General features: G+C 46.4%; 3 protein-coding genes across 5 annotated transcripts in view; 1 reads left to right on the top strand and 2 right to left on the bottom strand.

Moving 5' to 3' along the window:
- Window positions 1-19,423, top strand: part of LOC117903847 (E3 ubiquitin-protein ligase highwire) — a 40,533-nt gene that overhangs the window by 10,188 nt on the left and 10,922 nt on the right. Inside the window, exon 13 of the mRNA XM_034816305.1 lies at window positions 5-140. Within this exon, the coding sequence (XP_034672196.1) occupies window positions 5-140 (136 nt within the window). The remainder of the gene's footprint in view (window positions 1-4; window positions 141-19,423) is intronic.
- On the bottom strand, window positions 432-6,253 carry LOC117903859. 3 transcript variants are annotated; one of them, XM_034816344.1, is made up of 5 exons: window positions 6,032-6,253; window positions 2,087-2,493; window positions 1,638-2,015; window positions 1,414-1,573; window positions 432-1,352 (listed from the first exon to the last, which is right to left on the bottom strand). In XM_034816344.1, exons 2-5 carry the CDS (start codon window positions 2,243-2,245, stop codon window positions 670-672), a joined length of 1,380 nt encoding a protein of 459 aa, XP_034672235.1. In that variant the 5' UTR covers window positions 2,246-2,493; window positions 6,032-6,253; the 3' UTR covers window positions 432-669. The 3 variants fall into 3 exon arrangements, with proteins under 3 accessions (XP_034672235.1, XP_034672233.1, XP_034672234.1); XM_034816342.1 differs by having other exon boundaries at window positions 2,087-2,570; window positions 6,010-6,253; XM_034816343.1 differs by lacking the exon at window positions 6,032-6,253 and having other exon boundaries at window positions 2,087-2,580.
- Window positions 8,162-17,655, bottom strand: LOC117903851. Its single transcript, XM_034816315.1, has 6 exons — window positions 17,009-17,655; window positions 11,458-11,725; window positions 11,227-11,393; window positions 10,872-11,161; window positions 9,653-10,809; window positions 8,162-8,777 (listed from the first exon to the last, which is right to left on the bottom strand). Exons 1-6 carry the CDS (start codon window positions 17,258-17,260, stop codon window positions 8,212-8,214), a joined length of 2,700 nt encoding a protein of 899 aa, XP_034672206.1. The 5' UTR covers window positions 17,261-17,655; the 3' UTR covers window positions 8,162-8,211.

The following is a 19,423-nucleotide window of genomic DNA, read 5'->3' on the forward strand; positions in this document are numbered from 1 at the left end:
ACAGAGGACAAGGATGTTGAGGACATGAGTGGCGTTGAGGAGACGATTATGGCGCATCATTCGCTGCTTTCCAAGGGATTTGCACTCTCCGATCCACATCTGAATGTACATCAAGCGCTGGAACCATATCTGCCCATTGGGTAAGTTGTATTTTCTGATTACAAACTGATCACTTATCGCTGCCTATCGATAAATGCTGCCTTAACGATAAACATTTGAATATTCCTTCGGCACGCTTATGCATTGAATTCATTGCAAGAGCACTCTCTGGCTTTGTCTCTGCTTTGAATGCGTGCTTATCGTTTTCTATCGATAACTAACGATAAACGATAAGCGTTCGTTGCTCCATTTATTCAATATGCTCGCATATTTCGTCATAGCTGGATGCCGCATCCCATCCCCCCATCTATCATAACTATTTACAGGGCGACTTACATCGATACATATATAATATAATATAATATTTAATATTTATGTGCTAGTTATTTAGGACTATGTTTTAGGCTATGGTTTTGGTACAACAAAAGGTCACTCATTGGTGGATTGGTGGTTCGGTGTGTGTTCGGTGTGTGTTCGGTGTGTGTTCGGTGTGTGTTCGGTGTGTGTGTTCAAGGGTGGTAGCTTCTCTCTAGCTCTGTGCTTATAATTGTCTTTGTGTGTGCGTCCTGTCTACAAATCAGTCTTCAGCAGGCCAGCGTTCTCGATTTGGTATACAATTTGTGTCTCCTTGTAGGTGCGCGGCTCCGGCTGCACCACATCCAGCTTGCGCCGCTTACGCCGCTGTGCCAGACGCCACCACAACAGCAGCAAAAGGAGCAGCAACAGCAGAGCCAGCAGCACACTGCCCGTCACTATGTACGCCGCATAGCTGGTCGTTTTGCACTGCTCGGGCATGAGCTGACGGAGCGGCACAAACTGCACAAGCTTTTGCACCCCACCTGCGGTGGGTGGCCGCGGGAACAGCAGCTGCTCGCTGTGCAGGCGAAAGAAGTCGGAGCGCGGCACTGGCGGCTCCACGCTGGTGTCCATCTGGTAACAGCTCCAGGCATTCTCGTAGCGCAACTCGCGCAGACTCAGCGCAAAGCGTTCGTTAAAGTGCAGCGGCTGTGCTGCGACATCCTGCTGTCCGCTGCTGTCAGGACGCGCACTGCGCAGGGTATTGTTGTGGAAGCGCAGCTCCAGCCGCTCACTGAGCTGATAGCTGCGATGGACTGCGAGGCTGCGGAAGGCTATCTCACTGGCGGCTCCAAAGTAATTGCCACGCAGCGTGACAGCATCCCGTATCTGCGCCTCCAGCCACTCGCCGTCCACAGCCACAAAGTGATTATCGCTGAGGCTCAGCTTGGAGACAACTGAAAGAAGCATCGGCAGCTGTTGGTCATGTCAGGCGTGGCCATGTGCACTGGTACTTACGCTTAAAGGAGAACGCATGGGAATGCACAACCTGGAAGCGATTGTTGCGCATGCTCAGCTCGTGGAGCACTTCCAGCTCGTAGAAGGAACGTGTGGGCAGATCGCCCAGGAAATGGCAATTGGCGATGGTTAGCTGCTCCACGGCAAACTTCTTAAAGGCCTAGCACAAAGCAGAAAGCAGAACATTTCGTACAACAGTTGGGTGCATAATCCAAGCCACTCACCTGCCCCTCAATCCGCTGAATGGTCACCCCGTCGAGCTTCAGCAATATGGCACTGTTTTTGGTGGTGGTGAAACCAAACGGCTGCATCTGCTCGATGCGTCCACCCACAAATGAGATCTCCTCGATGTTCCCGTTGATGGCATGCGACTCGATTAGCTTCACATTGACCGCCTCGAACTCGACAATCAAAGCCTTGTTGCTGGCATAGCGGGGCACAGTCAGTGCGTACTCCCGCAGCACCAGTTGGCCCAGCTGTCGGAACGAGATCTTGCGCAGGCCCTCGGTCTGGCTCAGAGCATTGGCCTCCACCACCAGATCGCGACAATTGCGCACCTCCACCTGAAAGACGGCACCATGCAGCTGGGGCAAGACCATGGCCTAACAGGGGATAAGATTGGTTCGGTTTTGGTTGTGGTTGAGTCATTTTAGGGGTTGGTTGGGTGACTCACTTGCTCCTCGTTGTTGCAGTCACAGGTGATGGTGGTGTCATGATCGCGACAAATGACTTTCGGCACTTCCGCATGTCCGGGCACCACCAACCAGAGGAACATTAGCAGCAGCATCGCCAACCCATTGGTGGGATCCTTGAGATTTCTGATATTTCGCATGGTTGATGTGTGTGTCGCGTGGGTTCTCGGGTTGGACGTTTGTCTGAAGGTTTATTCTTCACTCATATTACTTGAATCAATCACTTTTTGCGCTGCCTTCTTATGTTCTGTATTTCAACGCGCACTCTTTACACATTCTTCTCTCTGCGCTCTGCTTTTCTGTTCTCTTTGCTCTGTTTGTGTGTTCTCGCTTCTCGTTTCGCACTCGGCGGAGCGGTGGGACCCCTTCTGCTTCTGCTTCTGCTCGGCTAAACGTTCAACCTGGAAATGCTGATAAGTTGGAAATCGCTCAGTTTCTACTCTTATCTTTGAAGGTGTTTCTTATCTACTACACAAAAGCACACACGCACACACAACACACACAACACACACACACCTCGCTGATAGGCATATTTGTCTGTGTGTTCGAAATGAATTTGCTGCTACAATTTGGGGCCACCCTACAACAGGGCCCCTGCACAGTTAATAATTTACACAAAATACACACACGTCTTTTGTCTATGAGTAATACATTCTACTGGATCACATAACCACGAGCAGTAGGTGCAAAATATGTAGAAAATTAAGGAACACAAATGGGAGCAAAATGGGAGTCGTGAATTGAGCTGCTCTCTCCTTCTTTATAACCAACAAAAAGCAACTCCTGCCCTAAAGTGCTGCTATTTATATTTAAGAACAAAATATTTGTGTTAAATTACAAATTCAAGCTTGGAATTACAGTAAGGAGAGCGGCGAGAATGTGCCTCAACACTGCTGCGCTCTTTGCGGGACATTTCCGGTGTTAGAAACTCGCAGAGACTGACACAAAGAGCGCGAAAGCTTTCTGATAACTAAATTTGCGACTTTTGAAGCTATTTTTTTGCACAAAGAAACCAGTGCCCAGTTCTAATCATTGTCTATCGGTTCTTTCGACACCTTTTACCCGCCATTCTAGGTAAGCGAAAAGAATAATTAAATGGGAACAGAGACTGTTGGAAAATGGGAGAACATGAAATTTCAATTGTTATTCTGCTATGATCGATGGGCCGATCGCTGGGCCAACTATATATATTTATATAAACTTTGGACAGTTGACAGTGTCGATCATAATCATCAGCTAACGCAATTGCCCAATGATGGTCGAAGCTGAAAACTATCTGTGGCTCTGCTCGGCTGTGTCTATGGCTCTAATTGAATCACAACACAACACCACGCAACACCCCCTCCTACCAATTGTGATGATCACTTCACTAGTTGTGCCTCTGCCTCTGCCGCTGCCGCTGCCTCTGCTACTGCTTCGCTTTTACTTCAATCAATGCTGCGAGTGACTCTGGCGAATGCTGTTAATTGAATTTGGAGGTCGGTACTGTCGTCCATCACATGGGAAATACTGTACTTTTGGGACTGGTATTGGAGCTCTCTTTCTCTCTCTCTGGTAGCCCGAACATGAGCAATTATGCTTTGTTATTTGTTTATGGCCATTTTCGTTTTCATTTGTTTAAAGAACTTAATTTACAAAACGAAATGTAGTCACCAGCATCGCCAGCTGTGTGTGGCTGGCTTCTCCACCATCTCAAGTGTTCGACTGTTCAAATATTTGCGCACGAGTCGAGAAATTCGAAGCTGAAGCTCTTTCTCTCAAGTTACACAAAGTCTCGCCATAACTTTGGACTTGCCCAATTGCCCCTTTATCATTCACTCTACGAACCGAACTTAATTGCACTTCATTTATTTATTGGATTGCACTTTTACAATCAGCTCTGACTTTTCTATGACACCTGAAAACCTCAGGGAAATGTTCGGAAGAGTAGAAGAAAACTATCATCAGTTGATTGTTATATCTAGTTGTCATGCATATCTGATTCTATTTTATCTATCTCTGACACATCTATCAAGTGAATGATTAAGTGAGAGAGTCATCATCATCTGCACTCGTTCAACTGTTGACACCTTAAATGGATGGGTAAACTAACTGAAGTTAAACCAACGATAGCCGCTGGCTGTCGCAGAGCTTTCCACCCCAACCCTACCGATGGGGCTCGAGAGCTCCGGATGTGCCGCAGACGGAGTGGAGAGGCAACCCTTTAGGGTGAATTTCCACATGCATCAAGTGGTTTTCATTGTGCGGGAGAGCATCGCTTAGGGAATTAAATTAAAGCAAAAATTGCATTTCCTGTCAAGCTAAGTTGTACGCCCCCCCCCCCCGCACTCTGCCACTCCCGTTACTCAATTAGATGGAAATTATATATAAATTAACACAATTCATGGATTTATTACCACAGCAAACGATCCACAGCGCGGACTCGTTGAGCCTCCAATCGAATCGAATCGCAATCGTAATGAAACGTCTCGAATGATGTGCAAATGCTTCGTTGGACTTTCAAAACGTGAAAAAGCATTGCAAAAACTATTGGGAATCACTCTACTGCAGCGGAATGTCATCATCAGTCCCGATAAGATTATTCAGGATAAAAACCCATTCAGCAAAAAGCTCCTTCAAGCAACACAAGCTTTCCTCACAGCGCTTTGTTGGCTCTCTGGATCGATCTTATCTTCTTATCTGTTCACCATTCCTTTCGAAGCTCTCCCTGGCTGTGGCTCTGGCGTGTAGTTGTTTTTTTTTTCCATTGGAATCTAAAACCAACCGCAAAAGCTCGGTTAACCGTTCACCAAAGGTGCGGTAAAAAGTGTGTAGGGCACTTTTGATGTGGGGTTAATGTTTTTAGCTTGTTTTTGTTTTTTCTGTTTTGCTTTGTGCGCTTTTTGCTTGCTACTTCATGAAATATTCGTGATTCTAGCTGTGAATTTTCGTGGTTTTTGGCACAACATTTCAGCTGAACTTTTCGTATAACATTGACTCTGGGCAATACTTTGTGTGTATTGTATATTCGAAATCGTTTTTTTAATGGCAAACTAAAAACAGATTTTTATTTCGCGTTGGCTTTTCTTCGTTGTCATTAACCTTGAAATATCGAAATATCGTTTGACGACGGTGACGCCGAACGATGACGGCCAGGGCGCATAATAGATATGGATATATGGCAAGGTGTCGTTTGCCAATTTGTATCGGAGGGGGCGTAAGCAAATACACAAACACATAAACACACACAGAGTTGTGTTCGTTGCTAATTTACATGATTTGCTCGTCTCGTCTCCTCTCTCCCATGGGGGAATGGCAAAAACAGCATCAACATTTCTTGTTTTCCCTACTTCGGCATTACTTATACCCTTACCGGCAGAGAGTGTACCGAATTTAACAGAGAACGAAACTAGCGGCTCGTCCAGCCTCTTAAATTGGTTCCCTATATTTATGGGGAAGTGTATAATTTATTGAAATCGGATGAAATTTACAAACATATACACGGAGACACCACCGAAATGCAAGGGTATTCAAAGCCCGACCCGCAAATTTTTGTTTTTTCGCTTGGATTGTTTGTTTTGGTTTGATGCGTGGGCTGTGCTGTTGTTGCCTTACGCAATGCCCAGAAGGAGAAGGAATCCAGAGAGGAAAGCAAAAAGAGAGAGGGGGAGTGGGAGTGGGAGAGATGTGTGCAAATGCATTGCATCAGCCATCTCCCATCATACTTCTGTCCTCTCTGTTTCACTTATTTTCTCTCTTCTCTGCATTTTTGTATTTTCCTGCTACGATGATGCCCTCTCTAGCTGTTTTTATCGTTTTGAACTTTATTATGGAGGCGCCTTACGGTTGGCTCCAAAATGTTACATGTGTGTGTGTGCACAAGCCCTGGGGTTAAAACTGTATATATAAAAACAAAAAAATAAACACAAAATGTAGTAAATTTGTACTTTAAACAGGGCTAAGGCAAATATTCGCATTAGCAATGAAATCAGCGCACAAAATTAAAACAGTAAAACACACACGCGACGCCGCCACTCGACGCAAAGCGGCAAGAACCACAACAACAACAGCAACGGCGGTCAGTTCAGCGGTCCGTTCCGTCCGCCTTGCTCTCTCTAGCTGTTCTTTTTGTTGTTGTTGGCCCAACCGGCGTAAGCGCCTGCAAATGACAAACTGAGCGCCAAAGCGCGACGTTCACGAACCACCAGCCGCCAACCTCCCAGTCCCCCACCAGTGATAGAGCGGTGGGCAGAGCAGCAGAGCACAGCGTTCGGCCGCCACAGCCAACAACAGCGAGCAGAGCGCGAGGCAGTGCTGTGCATTTGGCCCCCTAGCGGGAAGATCTGTTGGGTCTGTCAAAAAATCTCTGGCTACAAATTTAGTTGTTGATCAACTTTGAAGTGTTTTTTTTTGCACAGCTAAAGCTTGAATGTGGGACTATAGTTTACCCTATGATCGTATTTATTCAGCTTGAATTTCCAAGTTTATTTATTTTTGGCAATCACAAAGCTAGCTTGTTTCTGGCTGAAGTTGCATCACGGTTTGCTGGTCTCTCGCTTCCCTCAACTCTCTCTCTCTCTCGTTGAGCTGGTACGAGCGCCAGTTTGGCTGTGACGACAGCGTCGGCAGCGTTTCTAAGCAAGCTTAACAGAAAAAAATCCAACAACAAAGAAGCAGAAAGAATTTTTCGCGTTTATTTGCTTTGCTTGCCTTTTGTTTGCCAGTGTAAGGAGGAAGGGGAGGCTCAAGTTCAAGGTACATTCCTTATAAGGTCAGGCATCCTCGTTTTTGTGGTTTGAGTTTTAAGATTTAAAAAAAATGTACATACGAAACTGGACCAAAGGCTGTGCTCGGTGACTGCCTTACCTCCTGTTTACCATACCTTGTTCTGCCAAGTCGCTGTGATGGTTGGTGGTCTCCTCTGCCACAGAGATGCTGATGCTGCTACTGCAACTCCTTTGATTGCTTGCGCAGCGCTTAATTGAACAGCCAACGCGCCGACATGATGCAGCGCTTGACACTTGCTCCTCCACGAAAGCCCCCGCAAATGCGGTGTAGCGACGGCGGTAGCAAAAGACAAAGACGACACAAATCAAATCAAAGGCAAACATCAAGCACTTAGTAGAGAGCTTGTTACGAGCTCTCCGCTCCCGCTTTCCGCTCAAAACTCAAACTGAAACCATGTGTGTGTTGTGTTTATGACTTTGAGAGAGGATGCTGGATGCATCCCACCCAGCTGATACCCTGGGAATGAACCCACTACAATCTGCACTTTCTGGTAGCTTCTCTGAACACTTGACTCATTCTTATCGCTGAAAATAATTGAGTAACAAATTGAGTGTTTCCATGCAACGACACAGATAAGCGCAGGCAGAGAGTAGACAGAAAAGGGAGAGATAAGCAATGCAAGCCCAGGGTGTATTCATATAAGGTGAGGTGTTAAGCTCTTACACGAACAGGCATGCCTCCTATTGATCGCAGTCCAATGGCCATCTCTGGCGTGCATGCACAGACATGATCATGCATGATCCACTGACTGGATCAACCTGCTGACTCGACCGACTGACCATATATGCACATTAATAACTCTAAAAGGCTTTTAGAACGGATTTGCATAGCAGCAGGCAGCCGACAGCTCACTATTTTCGCTGGCAAATCAAGTTCTACAACATTTCAAAATGCAATTTCAGCAAAACTTGCCTTTTGGTTTTAGCCTATTACCTCGTTACCCCGGCCATAAAAATCGACCCAAAACAACTGTGGGTGATTAATACAATGTGTGCCTTAGCCTTAGTGTGTGTGTGTGTGTGTGTACCTGCAGGGTAATAAAAGTTCCAAACACACACAGCGCGTAGGTAGTCTGTACACTACATTTATTCTCTGTTTCTCGTTGACTTGTATAAACTGTATAATAGTTGACTTAAATCTGCACTTCTTTAGTCTAGGCTTAATCGATTTTCCTCTTTCGATTTTCATATTTTCGATTTCTTCCGCTTCACTCAACTTTCTTCTAAATCTTTTCTTTTTCATTCAAATATCACATTTCATGGTTTTATTTTTTGTTTGTTTTTTTTTTGTGTGCGTGGCAGGCTGTGTGTGTGTGGGGGCGTGTCATGCGGCATGTCTCTTAGGCATCCGCATAGTCGATCACATCGCCAATCTGTACCGTCTCGTCGCTGCCCCCCGAATGATCGGAGCCCGAGTCCATATGCTCCATGGCCGCCAAACTGGCGGCACCATCCAGGCACTCGAAGCTTCTCACCCTGCCCCTACTCCCTGTCCCTGCCGCCGCCGCCCCCATCCGCTGACTGTATGGCGGGGGCTGTACCTGAGGCTGTGACTGTGACTGGGGTTGTGGCTGTGTTTGGGGGTGGTGGAACTGTCTTTGGTGGCGTGCTGAAGTCAGCTGATTTGGATGGAATTGTGGCATCGCCTCGAGATCCTGTCGCAGATCCCGCACATGCCGCTGTGGGGTGATATCTGCTCTTCCTGCTCCACCTGCTCCTCCTGTTGGTGGCCTGCTGTTGGGCGTGGCACTGGCTGTGGCACGCCACACGGGCGTGGCATAGCTGACATGCTGCTGCGATGGTGGAGCTGGCGGCAGCTGACCTCTGGTGGACGGCAACTGAGGGGGGCCCAGGTGCCGCATGGGCAGGGCATACTGATAGGCCGGTGGTATATCGTTGATCGCATCTGCAAGTCGAACAAAAAGAGTCGATTCAAGTGACTTGGCAATGGATACAAAAAAAGGTAGAGCACAAATCTAAATGGATAGTTAGATTACAGATATTGAGGAAGAAAGCCAGAGCCAGAGATAGAAACGGAGATACAACTACATACATAGGTAAAGAGAAGGGGGGGAAGGAAGGAAAAGAAGTACCGTTACCATTATGCAAGTGGGGAACAAAGTTTCAACTAATTTTGCTGTTTAGTAGTACCTTCGTGGGTTAATGCGCTCCATATTTGTGTCTGTGTGTGTGTAGATTGCATTTTCTCTCTCTATGTGTGTGTGTGTATTGTGTGTGGTGTGGATTTAGTGTGTGTGTGTGTGCTGGGCGCTTATACATACAAACATACAAATATTTATAAAATAAAATAATGTGCATGTGGATTGTATTTTGTGCATCCCGCGTGGATCATATGTGGATCCTAGGTTGATTATATTCGCAGCAGCTGTTCCTCCATGTGGGCATCGAAGTGGTTCCTCCTCAGACTATGGCTATTTTTTGTTATTTTTAGGTTATTTTTTTGATTTGGGTCTGGATTATGTTGGGTTGGTTCCTTAACAATGTACCACAACCTGCGTACATTTCTACATTCGGCTATACATATTATTTACATAATTATTCTTAATTGGGATTACACGAGACTACAGGTACTAGAGGGTAAGGGTAACACCATCATGTTGAGAGGTTTTCACATTCGTTGCGTGTGGAATTCGTTGAGTGGACGGGTGCTAGTGCGAGGGGGTGTTGGTTCGAGTGGGCGTGGCCGGCCACTGCCACTACTGTTACGGTTGCAGTCGTACGAGGGCAGTACGCCGTAACCATGGCCGTAACCGTACTTACTGGAGCTCGGCGGGGCTGTGGAGTTGATGGGCTCCGAGTAGACGGGCGTCTCGGTCATCGGATCCGATGGCGATGAATATTCGCTGGTGAGCAGCGGCTGTTGCGGCTCTTCGTAGATGGGCTCCTCGTAGTTGGGGGCACTGGGTGCCGCCGATGCACTCGGACTGTCGTGTGGCATTGTCGATGTGGCATAGTAGTCTCCCCCACCCTGAGATGCTGGCCCGTTGCTGTTGCTGTGGCTGTTGCTGTGGCTGTTGCTGCTGCCACTGCCGCTGGGGTCATGGCAGTCCAACAGATGCTGCGTGAGCAAATCCTTAATAATCGACGAGCCATTGGGCATCTCCTTGATGGTGTCAATGACCTGATTCTTGCACTCGATGCGGCTCAACTTTCCGCTCATCAGCTTACGAATGCTCTTGCGGGTGCTGTCTCCGTCGCGCAGCGACTCTGTTTGCTTCAGCATGGTGCGCCGGGCATCATCCGTGAAGCTGCAGAGGTCCGAGTCCCCAGAGCCAGCGGCCGAACTGTTGCCGCTTCGTCCCCTCTTGCACGCGGCGGTGAGGCCCAGAACGATGAGGGATGCCAGACTCACAGCGACAATGAATCCCACGATGTACATGGCAATCTGGCCGATGGTTAGGCTACCGCCACTGCCCAGCAGATCGCTGGCGGTTCGTGTCGACCACTGGCCATTGGTGCAGTGCCGCGACACATTGTGATGGCCACCGCCGCAGGCTTCGTGCACAAAGCGCCGCCTGTTGACGCTGCTGGCATTGAAGCAGCCCCGATCCGTGGCCACCAGGGGACAAATGATCTCCGAATCGAGATCGTGATCGGTGAGGCGGTGCATCCACTCGCTGTCGCAGCTGCAGTCATGCCCCACCGTGATGCGATGCACCTCGCAGTTGCTGAAGTTCAGGCTATTCTGCTCCGGGTCCTCCAGTCGATTGTTGGCAAATGTGCAGTTGAAGGGCTTCGACAGCTTGGCCAGCTCCAAGCCGAACTGATTGAACTGCCCAAAGCTATTGTTCTCGATCACAATATGCTCGCCATCCTTCACGCGCAGCCAGTTGTGCTCCGTATGCTTCACCGTGTTGTCCTGTATGAAAACGAACACGCTGAAGATTTGCATGGCATTCGATTTGATTTTCATGATGCTGTCAACAAGAGAGAGAAATGATCATTTAGAGCTCCACAGAGGTGCTGTGGCTGCACTCACGTGTTATTTTTGAGCGTCAGTCGAGAGATGCCGCAGTCGATGATTGCTTCGCTGTCAATCATGCCGATGGTGGTGCCCTTGAAGGAGACATGATCACTCCGGAGCTTGCTGGTGAGTGCCCGCGCCTCGATCGTGCCAATGTGGCAGTCCTCGAAGGAGAGCTCCTTGATTTCGGTCACATCGAATGCATTCGTTTGGATCCTGTCGATCGTTGCCTTCACAAAGCTCACCTTAAGCATTGAGACATCAAAGCTGCCAATCTGTTCGATTTTCGTGTCCTCGATGCGCAGCTAACGGGAGAGAGAAAAGGTTTCAAGTATGAGATGGATTGCTGGGTCCCCTGCATCCTACTTACATTCACCAGCGACTTGGCACTGCTATCCGAGTTGGGATAGAAGGTCTCCTCCTTCATCTCGAGATTCTCCACATGCCGAAAGCTGCACGAGATGTTCATGTTCTGGAAGGCACGCGGAAATAGCACCACATCATGGCTGTTCTCCACCAGCAGCTTGAATTCTCCACCTACGCAGAGGAAAAGCATTAGATTAGGGATATTGAATGCTTCCTCTCCTATCTTGAAACTCACCTGAGAAGGCGCCTTCGCGTATAAAGACGCGCTGAACATTCCGCACTTGTATGTCCGGATATCCACCAAGGTTGTTCTGAAATGCGTTCTTTGTGAGCTCCACCTGATCGCTATGCGCGCTCCCTTGGCCCACGATGTCAAAGAAATTTACGCGATTGCCGCGAAAGAACTCGTTGTGCAGCTCAAATTGTGTCCTGCCGGCCAGGCTTATTCTCATGGCGGTTATGGCCACTGGCACGAAGTATTTGGAGTCCCATTTGGGGGACAGCTGTACGAGAAGAGAAGGCAAACAAAGTGTTAAAATGAGTGCCCACAGACAGCAGCGTAGCTGCTAAAGAGAACCTGTGGCTGTTCTTCTTATCGGTCGATGATTGACGATGATTGAATAGCCCCAATATATTTCTTATTAGCCCCATAATAATTGTTGCTAATTGATTGATTTTTCAAGATAAAGTGCCAAGAACCAAGGCATTCGCACGGCACCGATTTCAGCCTCAGCCTCAGCCTCTGTCAGTCCCAGGGCTTCCTTTTTATTACAATTTTTGCTTTTTTAAGCACCGAAAAATTGTTTGAAAATTTCTCGTGGTTTATTGGCACTTTAATTTGTTTGTCGCGTTGCAAGTTTTGGGTGGAAGTGGGGAAATGTGTAAATGGAGTCTACAGACATCAAAGTGTTGTTGCAACATCCATCGATGTGTGTGTGTGTGTGTGGTGCTTTGTTGTCGCTATGACTTGACGCTTGACTTACATTTCTTTTGCGGTCCCCATCCCAGCCCAGCCCATCCCATTGCATGTCTGTGTGCCCGCGCCGTCTCCCTATTGTGTGAGTACTTGTATTATTTTTAAACGCAGTGTCTGCGACAACAACCATCCAATCCACAACTTGACCGCAACGCAACAACGTTCATTGCTCCAAAACGACAGACGGACAGACAGACGGACAGAGGGACAGTCCGTCTGTGGCGGAATCCACGACTCGAAACGCAAAATGGGAGTCTTCGCTTGGTGCAATCTTCTCATTAAATTAAGTGAAAATAGTTTCAAGCTCTCAAGTGCTGAAACCCGGAACGGGACTCTGCTGTCGACTGCCCCTTGTGGGTGACGATTGGGTCGTCTGCTAATGATCTTGATGATCTCTCTCCTCGTTGATCTGCTGAAGATCATTCTTCCTTATTAATATTAACATTAATGTAGCCTAATTGACAACGGAATAAACATTTGCATTGATTTCGCGGCGCAAGTTGCGCTAAATATCTAATCGTATTGGCTACTGAATCACTGATTACTCATCGATAAATGCATGACTGTACCAGGCAGCAAATGTGGAACCCTCCTTTACACTTTGCGGTTATTTCTTCGTGAAATATATTTAAAGACCAACCCGTGAATCGCCTCTGGGGCACGTCCTTGCTCCCATTATCCTGTGCCGAAGTGGACAAGCGAAAAACTCGAGTCGCACAAGTGGAGATTGCCGAAGAGAATGGCCGAAAATAGTAAAATATTCAAATAAATTATGCACTGAGTTTCGGGGTCTCAACTTGTCTCAAGTCTCAAGCTCATCGATCAGTTTGGATCGAATTTCCGTTTCGTACGTGCCTCCATTGACTCTGTCGTATTTGCTGTCGTATTTGGGGTGGGGATACGTACCGGTAGCCCATTGTTTATGCCACCTGCTGGACAGCCATGTTGTGTCTGTGGCCTCCCCATGTGGGGTTCAATGTCTGGCTGCAGCTGCAGATTCCGCCACATACTCGCTGTACTCTCTGGGTTTCTGTCTCTTTGCTGAGATTGCCCTCGCTTATTTATTTATTTATTTATTATTCTTATGCCTCATCTCAAAGATTGTTCAACGCAGGCAGCATCCACGCTTAGCGTTTTCTCGCTCTGCTGCTTCCCCCCACGGGCTTGCATTTCTTTTCAATTGCTCCAGTTTCTCTCTCTCTCTCTCTCTCTCTCTCTGTTTCCACTGCCTCTCTGAAGAGGAAGTCTCAATTACGTGCAAGTTTCAATTTGTCCGCTGCTCCCTCCTTACCTCCCTGTCTCTCTCTCTCTCTCTCTCTCTCTCTCTATATATCTGCTCTGTATCTGTATTTGTATTTGTATCTCCATCTTTATCCCCCAATCCCTTGCTTCTCACCCCATTACGGATTCAAGTTTATGTGTGGAAATGTGTGGAAAACAACAAACAGTAAAAAGAAAAGCAAAGAACTTGGCCCAAAAGTTTATGAAGTTCGGATATTGTGCATATAGCGTGAGATAAATGTACATAAAAACTATATATTATAGATATACACATGTACAGTAGCGGTCATTAAGATAGTGCCATAGAAAGATTGAGAAACTTATGAACTATTCAATAATTATTGATACCCTGAAGCCGGCAGTAAAGTTTTTAATTTGCAGATTCAAAACGCGGGAAAAATCTCTGTCAAGAGTTTTAAGATTTCAGAGCCTACAATTTTGCCCGGCACTGTATGTCCCATGCTCCTCTCGATGCTTTATGTGCATTGGTTTCCAGGCGCTATTTATAGCACGAAACCGAGGAACGGAACCGATCTGGCGCTTTCCTCCAAAAGATTCCCCCCCTCCGGCGCGCATTCAGCGATTCTTTACACATTTTTCCGGGCATTTTTGTCGTCGAGACGAACTTTTACATGATATTTTTAACCAACGAATGAGATTTTGGGTACATGGCTGCTGGAGGGATGGACTGGACGGAAGAGGTGGTGGCAGACTAGGCTGGCTGAGTGGAGAGGCCTTTTTGGGGCGGAAATAGCTGCCACGGCGAGACTCCATCGCTGTCTGGAAAGTGCCAAAAGCAACAAAATACAGCAGCAGCGGCAGCGGCAGCGCGCAGCACATAAATAAATAAGAAACAAAAGCCAATTAAAAATAAATTATGATGTGCTCTCCTCTCCGCTTGCCCCTACTCCTCCTCCTGCCGCTCTCTCTATCTCTCTCTTTATGGAAATGCCTGGAAAGAACAGAACTCACATGGGCTGAAATGTCTCAGCGGGCCACATGGTTTTTCTGGACATCCGAACGTGTCCCTGGAAAAAGGACTTTCCCCGTTGTGGCACACACGAGAGTATAAGTCCATGTGGTATCTGGTGGCATATCTGGCAACCGCACAGCACGCACGTCCGAGCACCAGACGCAACCAGACAGTACGTGACTTTTTCTCGGACCCCCTACCCCCCGGAGCAGTGCCTAGTGCTTGTCTCTGCCTTCTCCGCCTCCTCTTCCTGCACATATCAGCTGTGATTATCCGCGTAGTTGTCGGTGGCTCTCTGCTTTTCTTTTGCACTTTTTGTTCTTGTTGTTGTGATAAACACTCCTCACACTGGCAACTTCTGGTGTAAAAGTGCAGGTGCTGTACGATAAGGTTTCTCTCCAGTGCCAAATGCAGTTGCACTTGCTCCAGCCATGATTATCCACGTATATTTGATGTCTCTCTCAACTTATTGGCCAAAAATCATTCGCTTTAGGGCCTCTTTTTGCTGAGCACCTCCTGCGGTGTGCCTGCCGCTGGCTGCTCCTCCTCCCGCCTCGTGCTGTTGCCTCTGTTTATTGTTGAACGAGAGCGAGCATTCAATTTGTGGCACTTGATGGATTTTTAGCAGCTCTCACAGCCCATAAATGTGAGAGCGAGAGTGAGTGTGTGTTCTGTCTATCTATCTGTCTGTCTGTCTCTCTGTCTGTCTGTCATTTGTGTTCTTCAAAGTAGTATTTAAGTAGACATTCGAAATGGGCCTTTAAGTAGGCGGCGCGGCATTTCACTAAAACACACCGCAATGCACACACACACACACACACATCATTCCCCCCTCCATCCCCTAGCAACATTCTCTGCACACCCCCCTCCATCTATTGAGTGCATTTTGGATTTGGGGAATACTCTTATACTTCTGTTACTCCACTGAGAGTACACATTACCGTGAATGATGAAATTATTCGGCCACACAAATTACCCATAAGTGAGCGGCACTGTAGAACTGTTTTGGCAGCGGGCTGCATGATGCACAAATGCATAAAAATGAATGTAAATAAATCAAAAATATTGGAAATATTCCATTCCCTTGCAGAATTCTAAAAATTGTAATTGGTGAATTATTTGTTTACTTCAATTAATTGAATTTCGATAAGTCTGCGGCTGTGTAAAACGTTTTCAAGTCTCGAAATATTTTCTGATCATACTGTGTCTCTATTTTGGTTTTGGGTCTGATATTATTATTATTATTATTGCCGTATCTATTAATGGAGAGCGGCGGGCGTGTGGAATGATGGCCGTGGCATGCACCACTTTGCTTCTATGCAGCCCACAAATTCTGATGATAAGATGACGACACACAAAACCAAATAAACGACAAGCTTTCAGTGTGTGTGTGTGTATTTGTCACCCGCTTGGCCCACATCCGCTCTGTGGAGGGGAGCGGCATCTTAGTTCCAGAGGAAATGCCGAAAGCAAACAAAAGCAAGGGCCATATAAGAGCGAGTATAAGTTTATCTAAGTATACACATCAGAATATTTCTTACACTAGAGAATAAAATCTTTGTTCTGCCATAAATCCATTTTTGCAATCACTTGCACTTGTCTCTCTCTCTCTATCTCTCTATAGCTCGCTGGCTCTCATGCATACGCGCACACATTCTCGTTCTCGTTCTCGCTCTCTTTGTAACCGTAATTAATTAACATAACCTGTTCGACTGGTTGAAACGGGAGAGCAGAGAGCTGGGAGCTGGGAGCTGAGAGCGTTCCCATCCACCTTCTTTCGGTTACTTTTTCGGTTCTTTCATTCATTTATCTCATTTTGTTTTGAAGCTTTTGTTTACATTCCCCGCCCCAGAGGAGGTCGAGGGAGGAGGAGTAATGCGACCAGTTAAGGCAGTCCATTCCGCATGTTTATTAATCAGAAATTGTTGTTTAAATTCGATTTGGCAGAAGAAAAATCCACGCACAACCCAAAACTTTCCTTTTGAAATCCAAACTAAAATTCGAATGCAATAATATTTGAATATTCATTTAAAATCAACCGAACGCACGACCATTCGACACGAACTCTCCAAAAGAACAAAATTATTAAAGCAGTCTTCGAAATTTCCCTTTTGCACGCAGTGCAGATGTCCCATAAGTGAAATTAGCATACCATTGGGGAAAAAATATAGTAATTATCCTACGCGAAGGTGAGTGTGTTCCCATAAACACGAAGAATAAAAACAATCGTATTCTGCAAGAGAAGACAGAATTGAACTTGTCCGATTGGCTCACTCCATTGCTGGGCCGCCTGCCGCCTATTCGTAGTCAACGTCGCTGACTCGCTTTGCTGTGACTTTTTCTTTGTTCTGTTTTTGTCCTTCTGGTTCGTTGTTTACTCAAACAATTAACTGTTCAAAACATAAACCTACTTGTGGATGGCATTGCAGGTTTCGTTTTTAGCAAAAAGCTACAAATTAGTCGGCAGCCCACACACTTTTCTGCGAAGCAGTTCCCATTCCATAAACATATTTATGTATTTAGGTTGGTATGTGGTACATGTGTACTCTAACTCACCGTTCGATTTTGCTTAAAATCGCATGTGACCATTTTCCCTAGGCAGTGACAATGATTGCAGATATTCTCTCCCGACGTCTCAGTGATCAGGCTGGCGGGGGCGGCGGCGGCACTATTCCAGGCGGGCCAGGATCCGGAGTAGGCGGCGATGGGCAATCGGCCGTACAGTGGTCGACCCCCGGCTTCAACATCACACACGACCAGCAAAAGAGTGCCAAGAATCAGCAAGAGCATCGTAGACGTTCCAGACATTTGTATTTTTTGAGGATAATATCTTTGGTTTTCGATCCGCGAATTCTCCTCTATTCTTGGGATTTTGTTTTGTTTTTTTCTTTTAGCACTTTCGTTTTCCGTTCACAACTGAGAACGCTTTTATCTATATCTCTCTCTGTCGGTCTGTTCCGTCTTCCACCCTTTTGGGGGCTGCAGCGGAAAACGGTCTCTTCTTGCGATCTAAGACACCGCACTAAAATACATATTAACGGGCCGCAGCCGCTGTCATCCACAGAAATATTTTAGCACACACACAGAAAAAGAAACAACAACAACAAAAAATGTATAGAGTAGCGATCTATAACGGATAAAAAAAAAGCCACCGCTTTTCCGCACTGCGCACGTCGTACGGTACTATTCAAGTTTCGAGTGAGGAATGAGAGGAGTGATAGCAGCGATCAGTGGCAGCACTGCGACATGAAGCAACAGCCATGCACTGCGAGAGCGACGGAGCTGTGCTCTGCAAGGTATATCGGTTAGGGTGGCGAACTTGTCGCTCGAGTTTTGTTTTGAAAGCAGCTGCTCTAGGCCAAAATAAATTGTTGGCTGGCTGGGAGTGAAAATACGGCTGAAGGAATGACAAATTGATTGATGTAACTTGATAATATTAAAGATTATATGTGCCACGTTACACACAGAGAGTGCAAATCAATGGCCTTACCTTCTAGCGAATGTACCTTGTACACATTAATTGTCTCTCTCTCTCTCTGTCTTTTTTGATGGTTTGTAAGAAGAACGATGAGCGGGCTCCCAGCTGTTTGAAGCGTCTGAGGGGCAGCTCTACATAAATTAAATCAGCTGAACAGTTCTTTTCATTTGTATCCCCATATTTTATTCTGTAAAGAGAGTGAGAGATAAACGAGAGATTCAGAGTCAATACATTTTCCAAATCGTTAGGTTAGCCACTTGATGTATACAAATAATTGATATTCACTAAAGTAATTGCTATTTATAAGCAATTTAGCATTGAAATACGCACACACATACTCACACTTCTAGTACATGAAGCCTCAACTGGAATATACATATGTACATATATTCCGAAGAAACATATGGATGTAGTTCTTTGAGTGATTCACAATGCAAGTGGGTGGGGGTTGGCGCTTGTAGTTGGTGAGATAAGAAGCGATCGTAGAGGACTATGCCACAGCGAAGGCGATTAAACTTAGTTCGAGTAAATATGGAAAATTGATTTAAAGCACTGCATTCATTAGATCTTTGTCGCTGGAAAAGCTTAATATTTATTGATATTTATTTAAATATGCTTACTCACGGATCTAGAAAGAAGTCCGTGCTATATATTCCAGTTTTCGAACTCCAGTTTTCTTTCCAGACTTACACATTTTCTTGAATATTTTGTAATCTTTGTACAAATATTTTGAGTGCACACGAAATTTACAATAAAATTGTTTTCCATTTGTTGTGTTTTTGCACACTGCATGTACAGGCCACCCCTCTCCTCTTTGACTTACACACACATTATGAAGAGAAGCTTTTCTGCCCGACTCTTGCTGTGGCTGGAGCGAGAGGGTAGGTGGGCACATCTAATTGGTTTGCCCGTGGGAGAGAGACATAAGAAAATTTAATTGCCATCATTACAGACAGAGGGTGGAGAAGCTAAACGAGGGAGCGAAAGAGAGACAGAGAGAGCCAAGCTGAGTTTTAAGTTGTATTGAATGAAAATGATTCCCCTTGCTCCCCTCCGCAGCCGTTCCTTGGCAGGCAACAAATCAATTTGCGTTCAATTTGGATTCCAGCACGGACACACGACGCACCGCACGGATGGCATGGGGATGCAAGCGGAAGTTGAGAGAGTGCCGCCGCCGGCCCGCAGGGAGACACATGCAGAGAGCCCAGGGCAGAGCATACATAGATCGTTGCGAGGGAGAGAGATGCGGGCACTTAAATGGAATGCTATCTCCCTTCCACTCAATTATTATATCATTGGATCGAACGGTGATTTGGTTTCTGTTGTTGCTGTTGTTGCTGGCATCAATTGCCGAATCTAGCGACTCCCTTCTTCTGGTTTGTGAACATACTCTTGGAGAGGGCATTACGATTTGACCAGATGTTTTAGCAAAGCACACATTGCCCACCTATTTGTCAGTCTGTCATTGGTTTTTCCTCGGACTTAGCGCGCAG

Source organism: Drosophila subobscura, chromosome A, assembly GCF_008121235.1.
Source record: "Drosophila subobscura isolate 14011-0131.10 chromosome A, UCBerk_Dsub_1.0, whole genome shotgun sequence".
Classification (NCBI taxonomy): Eukaryota; Metazoa; Arthropoda; class Insecta; order Diptera; family Drosophilidae; genus Drosophila; species Drosophila subobscura.